General features: G+C 33.6%; 1 protein-coding gene across 6 annotated transcripts in view; it reads right to left on the bottom strand.

Moving 5' to 3' along the window:
- The window catches only part of LOC126897331 (MAP kinase-activating death domain protein), a 102,538-nt gene that overhangs the window by 63,654 nt on the left and 27,336 nt on the right, over positions 1-11,548 (bottom strand). For all 6 annotated transcript variants that reach the window (XM_050670855.1, XM_050670856.1, XM_050670854.1 and 3 more), the window contains exon 7: positions 7,415-7,559. In XM_050670855.1, coding sequence (XP_050526812.1) covers positions 7,415-7,559 — 145 coding nt within the window. The remainder of the gene's footprint in view (positions 1-7,414; positions 7,560-11,548) is intronic.

Below are 11,548 nucleotides of genomic sequence, written 5' to 3' on the forward strand. Positions count from 1 at the left end.
AAATAATGGTCGATGGAAATGTTGATGAGGATTGGGAACAAATTAAAGATGTTATAAGCAACGCAGCTAACAAAACTTAAGAAAAAAAAAAAGCTAAATTCGAAGCCTTGGTTCAACAGAATTTGCAATGAAGCGTTGCAGAGAAGAAATTTGGTAAGACAAAAGTAGTTAAACGATACGAGTAACGAAGATCTATTCGCATAGTACTAAACTCGGTTAAGGGAAAAAAGTAATATCCTAAAAAGTGAAAAGTAGAAATATGTCCGAAATGTAATCGATAACACGGAAGTAGACTACAATGCGCATAGGACTAGAGATATGTACAAACGTATAAACAATCTTACAGTTGTATATAAGAAGAGAGAAAGATTCCTAAAGGATGACGATGGATCATTGAAAACTACAAATGAAGAATTAGCTAAAAATTGGGGAGATTATTTTTATAATCTGCTTAATTGTGAAAACCCTGGTGAAGTCTTTAGCTTTAACTTAGAAACTTGAGAAGACCAAGAATGGCTAGAACCTCACTGGAAGAGATAAGATTTCAATATCTTAAAAAATCATAAATCACCTGGCGAGGATAAAATTCATGAAGCACTTCTCAAAGAAGGAGAAGAAGAAATGACACTTAGGTTGTGGAAATCGATTAACCAAATATGGACAATCGAAAAGTTACCGGAAGATTGGAAAATATCATTGCTATGTCCAGTTAATAAGAAAGGAGATAAACAAGAATGCAAAAATTTTTGCGGAATTGTCTTTCTAAACGTTGCTTATAAAGTTTTTACGAATTGCGTTTTGTCAAGTAAATTTTTCGATTATCAAAGAGTCTTTGGACTAGGAAGATCTAAGGTGGACCAAATATTTATTCTCCGACAACTATTTAAAAAGACTTGGGAATTCGACAAGAAAATGCATGTACGCATTATCGATTTTTAAAAGGCATACGACAGTATCTATCGCAAAAACTTAATAAATATTCTTAGAGAGTATAACTTTCCACAAAATTTAGTAAACATAATCGAAACAAGCATTGTGGAAACATCCATTAAAATAAGAGTAGGGGAAGCTGAAACCGACCCAATAATAGTGAAATCAGACCTAAGATAGGGGGATTCCATGTCAGCCGTTATATTTAATTATTAGAAAATGTTATAAGGGAAACTAATATCAAACCCCAAGAAGAAGTGTCACTTCAAGAGTCTTCCATGGCATTATTGGCATATACAGACGATTTGGTCCTCATGGATAAATTACACGATGGCCTGAGGACACTATTCGGCCCTAGGAGGAAGCAGCGAAAATGGCTGGCTTATAAATAAACAAAGGCAAAACCGAATACATGGTAGTGGGGAGAAGAGATAGTACGCGAATATATCCTTCCTTAAGAGTGGGTAACCGTAAATTCAATTGAGTCAAACAATTTCAATACTTAGGTTCGGTATTTACTGAAAAAAATTTTTTTTTTTTTTACAAACTACCAAATGGCTTTATTATTTAAACGATAAAATTATCTTTATAAATATATTTTACAATAATTGTATATGAAACATAGTTTTATAACAATTAATAAAGAATAAACATGTGTGGAGTGACACCTCCAGCGAGGTGGCTCCTTAACCTAAGTTAAAACTAAATATTTTAAATTAAGTCATATGGTTTATGACGTTTAAGACGCCTGATGTCTTCGGAGTTGTCCAAAAGTTGGATGGCTGCTGTGTTAATGTGGTTCGTTAATCTCACCTCATGTTTGCGAGCAAATCTCTTAATTTCTTCTGCTACTGTAGGCAAAATCAAATCACGGTGTATAATGTCATTTCTATCGTACCGATAAGCTGAAACGATGGTACGGAGTGCAACATTTTGGCATCGTTGAATAACATCAATATTAGACTTACTAGTACAACCCCACAGTTGTATACCGTAAGTCCAAATTGGTTTTATGATAGCTACGTAAAGTAGACGTTTGTTATTTAATGAAAGTTCGGAATGTTTCCCGATCAACCAGTATAACTTTTTCATTTTTAGTTTTATTTGCAAACTTTTCTGGCGTACATGGTGTTTCCAATTAAGACGTGAGTCTAAGTGCATTCCTAGGTATTTAGCCGAATCTTTTTGTGGGATAATTTGATGATTCATTTTGATAGGAATATTATTGGTATTACGAAGTGTATAATTGACATGTACTGATTTGTCACTATTGATTTTAATTTTCCAACGTCTTGTCCATAAGAAGATATTATTGATCGAGTTTTGTAATTTACCAGTTGCAGACTGTTGACTATAACTGGTTGCTAATACAGCCGTATCATCAGCGAACATGGCAGTTGTCGTATCATTGGTTGATGGAATGTCAGCAGTATAAAGTAAATACAAAATAGGTCCTAAAACACTACCTTGTGGTACTCCTGCTGTTATAGTTTTCCAATCTGTAACAGCTTGCTCATGCATTACCCGAAACTCTCGTTCAGTCAAGTAAGATTCTAATAACGCGCACCAAGTGTGTGGTAGTTGTTCTCTTAATTTTATAAATAGTCCTTCATGCCAAACTTTATCAAACGCCTGCGCAACGTCTAAGAAAACTGCACAACAGTACTTTTTCTCTTCAAGAGCCTGGTTAATAACATTGGTAACTCGGTGAACTTGATCAATTGTAGAGTGCTTATTGCGGAAACCAAATTGGTGGTCAGGTAAAAGTTGCTTTTCTTCAATCAATGGTTTTATCCTTTTAAGAAGAACTTTTTCAAAAAGCTTAGATAAACAAGGTAAGAGTGATATTGGCCGGTAAGATGTTACCTGATCTGGTGGTTTACCTGGTTTTAGTAACATTATGACCTGAGCTTTTTTCCATAGTTTTGGAACGTATTCAGTTCGTAAAATTGCATTGAAGATGTATGTAAGATAAATAATCGCCTTCTTAGGCAATTCTTTTATCATTCTCGGGCTGATTTCATCGTAACCTGGTGCTTTTTTTACATTGATGTTGTTATCAATTTCTTGCGCCACTTCTAATGGTGAAAAATATTTTATTTTCTCCCGATTTCTATCTAATTGTAAACTATAGAGTCCGTCAAGTTCTGAGACTATATTATTAGGTTTAAATACAGTCTCTAAGTAACATGCATATACTTCAGCTTTTTCATATTCACTTCGTGCCCACGTGCCGTCTTCTTTGCGAATAGGTGGCACGTGTGTTAAAGGCCTTTTTAGTCGTTTAGTAGCTTTCCACAGAGAGTAGTCAGTATCTTGGGTTGCAGAAAGTTCGCTCAAGTAAGTTTTAAAAGTTTCGTTTTTCATTTCTTTTATTTTGTTGTGGAGTAACCGACTGATGTGGTTCCACTTTTTTTTGTCAGTAGGATGTCTCGTTCTATGCCACGTTCTCCTAGCTTTTCTCTTTTGTTGTACCAACTCTCTGATTTCTATTGGGTAGGTGATCTCTCGTATTCTTTCTACTGCAGCCTTAGGTGTTGCAGTTTTCACTGAGTTAATTATATTATTGGTAAAATTATGAACTGCCAAGTCAATGTCACTGGATGTTTGAAGTTTAACGGAAAGCGAAAGTGAATTTTCAAGTAACGTTCTGAATAAATCCCAGTTAGTTTTCTTAGTCGTTAAAAATACTTTTTTTTGTTTCATAATAACGTTTGTGCTTTGAGTGAGTAGTACGGGTGTATGATCCGATGTTAACTCATTGAGTCCTTCAACTTTTACATAATTAGAGGAAATACCTTTCATCACGTAAAAGTCTAGTAGATCAGGAATTTTGTTAACGTCAGAAGGCCAATAAGTTGGCTCTCTTGTAGAGACAGTTATCGCGTTTAAGCTATTTATTACTTTAAACAAAGAATTACCTTTAGGGGAGTTTAATCTCGAGCCCCAATGTTTATGTTTAGCGTTCCAGTCTCCTCCGACAATAAACCTATCGCCTAGAGTCTGAAAAAATTCGAAAAGATTAACTTCATTAGCACCTCCTTGTGGTGGACAGTATATGGCTGTGACAGTGAGGTCATTGGCCCCGTCGTTTATTCGTACACTTGTTGCTTGTAAATGATTTTCCGAGAACTTATCTAGCTCATAGTGCTTAATAGACTCTTTAATAATTATAGCTGTACCTCCACGTGCTCTGTTGGTTGGATGAATGGTGGTATATGTAATATAATTTTTTATTTTAAAAAAAGTCCAGGATGTAAAGTGAATTTCAGAGATAAGAGCAATATCTATATTTTCATGATGTAGAAGGTTTTCTAATTCAAGTTTTCGCTGTACTAGCCCATTAGCGTTCCATGCAATAAACCGTATGGTACGGGTCATTTTTTATTATTTTTACGCTTGTTTTTAGGTTTAGGTTGGTTGTTTTCTAACCTGTCTAATCTTTCAGTTAGCATTGCTAATGTTTGAGTAATACTAGCTAAGGAATTTATAACTTCCACAAAGGGTACTTCCTCATTTTTCACATGATTTTTTTGTTCGAAAGTTTGGGGTATCTTTAAGTTTTGGACTGATGAACCAGCCATTTCAGCGTATGATATGCTGGTTGTAACAGATTTCGCTAGTTTACTTTGTAGTCTTTGAACTGCTGTAGTTTTTTTTGGGTGAGAAATTTCAACTGCTTTTTTATACGCAGCGCAGCCTTTCCAATTTGCGGTATGATTTTCTCCACAATTGGCACATTTTGATTTGGTCTTTTTGGATTTTGTGCAATCAATTGACCTGTGTTTTTCTCCGCATTTTACGCAATTAGGAGATTTGTGACAATAATTTAAAGTGTGTCCAAATAATTGGCAGTTCTTGCACTGTGGAACTCCATTTGTTTTCTTTGGTGGCTCCACTTTAATAATTTGGTGACTAAGCTTTTTTAACTGGTATATGTCTTTATTATTATCTTGAGGCTCTAGATCAACAAAAAATAATGGTAGACGAATAAATGTCCAGTCACTATTTTTATTTTTAGAGTCAACTTTTTTTTTAATTTGTATATTTGATACATGATTGGCCAAGTGTCCTTGGTCTGAAAGATCACGCTTTATATCACATATGTCAGTTTCAGGGTGTAATCCCCGGATTACTACCCTAAACATTTTTTCAGATTTAAGTTGGTACCTATGGTATTCAATTTTTTGCTCTTCTAAAATTTTAACAGTACGGCGAAATTGATGTTCGTCTCCCGTTAAAATCTTTATATCACCGTTGGCTAAGGTTTTAAGTTGTTGCTCATGACCAGAAGCCTCTTCGATTGCTAGATTATCAATGAATTTTTTAATATCATTGACCCCACATGCTGTAATAGGTGGAGGTTTGTAGATTTTAGTAGAAGTTCTCGCCACTTCTTTTGTTACTTTAAGGATTTTTTTTGGTGAACTTGTGTTAATTTCCACATTCCCTTTAATTTGACTTATTTGACATTTTAATTTTTCGTTACTTTCTTGAAGTTCTGCTATTATTTTTTTAAAATTTTCAATGTCAGTATTTATTTGTGTCCAAATATCATAGCTGACAGTTATATTTTTTTCTTGCGCTGTGGAGACATTTCCGTATGTATCCATTTGTATAATATAGTTGTATTATACACAATGTAATTTGATGCCACTATTGTGACCCACTTAATTAAAAAAAAATCTATTAAAAACACTTACCAACGTCCATAAGTCCGTGGTTTGCATTATACGCACATATAAAATTTAATAACAATAACACACAGGTTTCACGAGAGCGAGACCGAAACATACGTGCTGATTGTTTGATTAACAATTAGCAACTGACTGAAAAAAATGAAACTAAAAAAGAATATAAACAAGAATCCTGTCGGGAAACAGATGTCTTTACGGACTCACAATGATCCTAGGATCACGGTCCCTGCCGAGAGAAATAAAGATACAATTGTGTATTACACTATTATGCTCTATAATTACATACGGAGCAAAAACATGGGAATTAAGAAAAACGGAACAAATAAATTGATTATTCTGGAGAGGAAAATCCTAAGAAAGATCTTTGATCCAGTAAAAGATCTGACAGATCTGACGTCAGAAACTGACGGATGGAGAATAAGAAAAAACAAAGAATTAGGGGACTTCTTTCATCGTTCAAACATATTAAATATAATCCAGAGTAGAAAGTTACAGTGGGCAGACACGCCTGACGTAGTCAGAATCCACTACTGCACATGGTATTGACAGAGGATCCAGAAGGGAAAAGGCCTCTTGGACGACCCCGTTTAAGATGGAAAGACGTGGTAAAGAGACGTAGAATGGAGGCTCAGATTGGAAAACAAAAACAGCTGACAGAGAGACTTGGAGGATTAGTTGTTTCACGCGATAGTTCTAGTGGCTGTTAATAACCAAGAAGAAGAAGCATATATCTCTTTAAGTCCTCAGTAAATACGTCTCTAACCTATGTAACTAATGTATACTTAATGAAACAAAAAAATAATTTCAATATAGACCTTAAGTTACAATAACAAATTAATATATTGATTCAATGTTTTAAGTTAATGATAATAGTTGTTTTGTTTGTAAATATTTTAAACACTTGACTAGTGTAGTAAATAGTAATAAATAAAAACAATTTTTATGAAAATTTTTTGTCTCACCTTCTAAAAATGTTCATATATATGTAAAAATGAACTAAGAAAATTTTTTAATACATCAGACATATACATGTAACCCACTAACTATTAATTTTTTACCAATAAATTTATAATTATAAATGATAATATAATTACTATCCACAGTCATATATATATTTGAAATCTTAGAATGTGTTGAACGGAAGAAAATACTAAGATCGTCAAAGATTTACAGCAGAATAGTGCTTCAAGAGCGATTACTGGTATAATTTTAATTCTAAAACTCGTCATGTTAGCAATAAAAAAAATAAGTAAGCATCATAAAAAACTATTAACAACATTACATCTGACAGTTTTTCATTAACTTATATATTAGTTTATGAAAATATCAAGGATTTTAAAAATACGGAAGTTAATCATGGTATATTATCTGTTTGTAACTCTAAGTACACGTCGAATATCACAAAAGATCTATAAATATTTCTATTATGCAAAATCGTAAAAATTCTATGTACTGTGTAATTTGTCGAAACAAATTGATGAATTTATCAAAAAAGTTTTAAGTACTTAATTTATAAAAAAAAAATTTAATTTACGAATTATATTTATATAACCAAAAAACTACCCTTATTTTCCAATTTTCAACATTGAGCATGCATGGATTGTCATTGTCTGATGTATTAGACAATTTTCTAGGTTTTTTTTTACATATATATATATGAACAATTTAGAAGGTGTCACTAAAGATTTTATAAATTAAAAAATTAAATGTGAATACTATTAACATTAAAATAAGAAGTTTTTAAATATATTATTTTAATATAAAATCATATAAAAATTTCAAAGTACTTCTAATTTTGTTTTGCTTGGTATTGGTACTGGTACACTCAATAAACGTAAAATCCAAGTCTCTATTTCTTTGATGTATTGCATTATTTTTTTAGATTGATTATGAATTGTTAATCCTGTTAATATATTCCATAAACAATATTTCCTACATACAAAAATTCAAAGAGTTATAAAATTTTATAATATTAAAAGTAGTGGCGTATGTTGAAATTTTCAATGATAAGGATGATAAGGAATTTGTAAAAAAATTTCCGAAAAAAATTTTTTTTCCGATCATCTTTTACTAATGACAAAGTCATGCATTTCTTATTATAATTATTAGATATAAAATAACTAATGAGGTGGGACTATTATGTACGCCACTGAATAAATGGATTGTATTGTTTAAAAAAATTATTAGAAATATTAAATCACTTTTACGTGTGTACTCGTAGTGAGTAGTCGTACAGTGCAACAGCGACCAGCCTTATCTATATCATTAAGCTTATCGCCAACTGTGCCGATTGAAAAAATTCAGGTAATATGATTATTTTTATCTACATTACCTACCCACCGTTATAAACTACATCAAACAAACAACAAAAACCCGTCCGACTACTGAACCATGAGTTCGGCCAGCGGATCATCATTACCTTCACGTTCACAATCGATTAATTCTTCTAACATTAATAACTCCAACAAAACGATAACACCGATCAAGATTATTAAAAACTCATCTAACGACGACTCTGTATGGAAAACTGTTCCTATTAGCTCACCATGTCATTCCCCAAAATCAAAAATACAAAAAACAAATTCCTTCTCAAGTCCAAACCGTTACTCAGCTCTTACCACAAATGACCACCCAGAGGAAAATGATATCGAAATGAAAACACAAGATAACCCAAAAGAAGTAAACAAAATTCCACCCATTTACATAAAAAGCACAATTGACTTCTTTGATTTTTGTAAAAAAATAAAACCTCTCACTGAACCTGAAGGTTTTACAACAAAAAGCACATCTAACAGTATCAAATTATTGACATACACTATCAATGCGTATAGACAAGTTATAAAACTATTTATTAGAACTATTTATTTATTTATTAGAAATAAATAATATAAACTACCACACTTTTCAACTTAGCGTCGACAAAGCTTTCAGAGTAGTTATTCGACACCTTCACCATACTACACCAATTAAATTCATCAAAGATGAGCTTCAAGCTCTTGGTTTCTCTGTTCGGTCAATTACAAACTGCCTGCAGTATAAAACCAAAAATCCACTCCCCATATTTTTTATTGATTTAGAACCATCTCCAACAAATCAAAGTATTTACAAAATCGACTCAATTTGCTACACCAAAATAAAAGTTGAAGCACCCCACCTAAAAAAAACTCCAGTCCAATGTCTAAGATGCCAAAATTACGGCCATACCAGAACTTATTGTCATCATACACCTCGCTGTGTTAAATGCGGAGACACCCACAACTCTAACGAATGTTCCAAAGATAACTCTTCACCACCAACTTGCGCTCTCTGTGGAGGACCACACCCGGCCTCATATAAAGGATGCCCTAAATACAAACTATTGAAAAATTTACGTAAATCATCGAAAATCTACAAGTCAACGGAAATCCACCCCAACGATCCGTCTCCTGAAATCAATACCAACTTCAATCAAGAGAAAAATTTTCCCCCTTTAAAAACCCAATGGGCTACCTCACAGCCCCACAATAAGTTTAAACATAACACTTACTCAAACCCCAATTCAAATCATATTAACAATGAACCTCTTTCAAATAACTATAATGATTCTATCTCAACCCATCTTTCCCATTTCTTAAATGAGTTCAAAAACTTAATAAACCCTCTTATCTCCCTACTCACCAAAGTCATCGACTCCCTACTAAATAAATGAATTCTATCCAACCAAACAAATCACCTCTCTCAATCCTTCTTTGGAATGCTAATGGAGTTCAAAACCATTACCACGATTTATCCCTATGTATAAACTCCAGAAACATCGACATTGCACTTATCACCGAAACCCACCTTACTCCAAACAAAACTATATTTTTCCCGAACTACTCCACCATTCGCACTGACCATCCTGATGGAACTGCACATGGTGGTTCAGCAATTTTTATCCGTAATAAAATCAAATTCAATATTAGTCCTCCTACTTCTAACCAATCTATTCAGAGCTCAAACATCCAACTAAAAATTAACAATATAAACACTACCATTGTAGCTGCATATTTTCCTCCTGCAAATCCGTTTAACGAAAACATCCTAAACAAATTTTTATCATCTATTGACAATAACTGCATCATAGGAGGCGATTTTAACTCTAAACACCCATGTTGGGGAAATAACACTACTGACTCCCGTGTTCGTGTACTATATAAAACCATAATCAACTCTAACCTTCGCATTGTATCACCAGCGTACCCAACTTACTGGCCAACCCACCAAAACAGAAACCCTGACATACTTGATTTTTTTATAACTAAATTTTCTCCAACCATTCACTATTCTATTTCAAATATAAACGAACTTTGTTCTGACCACACAGCTGTATTACTTTCTTTAAACTCAGCCCCCCTTCTCAACAACAAACCAAGCCTCATAAATGGTCCAATATCCTGGAAAAAATTTAAATTCGTCCTAGACAGCAAAACTAGCCTTAATATTCCTCTAAAAACCAAACATGACATTGACAATGCTGTAATCCAATTAACTTCCAATATTCAAGACTCAGTAACTGTTTCTTCATCCCCCTCTAAATATCCTAACAAATCCAACAACATCCCAATAGTTCTAAAAGAAATGCTAGCAAAAAAAAGGAGAGCCAGAGCGAGATGGCAATCAACTCGTCACCCTGCCGACAAAAATGCACTCAACATTATTTCAAACAAACTAAAAAAAGAATTCTACAAAATCAACACAGAACGCTACGAAAATAATATCATCAAACTCCAAACATCTAACTGCTCTCTCTGGCGTAAAACAAAAAGTATATTAAAACATAGAGAACTAATACCGCCAATAAAACTAAACATCAACCAATTAGCAGTATCTGACATAGACAAATCTAATTCATTTGCTGAATACCTATATGAAGTATTTAAACCCAACAACATAAACCCCTCTACCAACCATATAAACAAAATCAACAAATCACTAGATAGCCCCCTACCAATGACACTGCCCCCCAAACACTTTTCTCCAAATGAAGTCAAATATGCAATTGGCAAACTAAAGAACGGTAAAGCTCCAGGTTACGACTTTATAACAAATAACATCTTAAAACAACTAACCGNGTAAAGCTCCAGGTTACGACCTTATAACAAATAACATCTTAAAACAGCTAACCAGCAAATCTATCCTAAACATAGTCCATATCTTCAATGCCATGCTCAGACTTTCTCATTTCCCCCCACTTTGGAAACTATCAACAATCATAGTAGTGCCGAAACCAGGTAAACCTAAAAATTTAACTTCTTCTTACCGTCCAATCAGCCTCCTCCCTACCTTGGGAAAACTATTTGAAAAACTACTATTAAAACGTCTTCAAAATATTTCAGAAATAAAAAACATCATCCCCCACTCTCAATTCGGATTCCGTGCAAATCACTCTACAATACACCCACTCCATCGTATCACCGATGCTATCTCCTCATCTCTTGAACAAAAAAAATACTGTTCAGGTGTCTTTTTAGACATAGCCCAAGCTTTCGATAAGGTATGGCACGAAGGGTTACTCCACAAGCTAAAATCAAACTTCCCAACACCATACTACTTAATATTAAAATCTTACCTAGACCAACGTTCTTTCCAAGTAAATATAAACAACACACTTTCTAACCATTTCACTATAAACGCCGGAGTTCCCCAAGGCAGTGACCTATCCCCCCTTTTATACTTAATATACACAGCTGATATACCTACATCTAACTTTACAATACTTTTGCTGACGATACAAGCATATTAGCATCAGACGCTGTTCCCTTAATAACAAATTTCAAACTCCAACACCACCTCAATCTTTTAGAAAAATGGTTTACCGAATGGAAAATTAAAGTAAATACAACCAAATCAAACCACATCACCTTTTCTCTTCGACCAGACATCTGTCCACCAGTCAAACT

This window comes from Daktulosphaira vitifoliae, unplaced genomic scaffold, assembly GCF_025091365.1.
Source record: "Daktulosphaira vitifoliae isolate Bord-2020 unplaced genomic scaffold, ASM2509136v1 Scaffold_2, whole genome shotgun sequence".
Taxonomy (NCBI): domain Eukaryota; kingdom Metazoa; phylum Arthropoda; class Insecta; order Hemiptera; family Phylloxeridae; genus Daktulosphaira; species Daktulosphaira vitifoliae.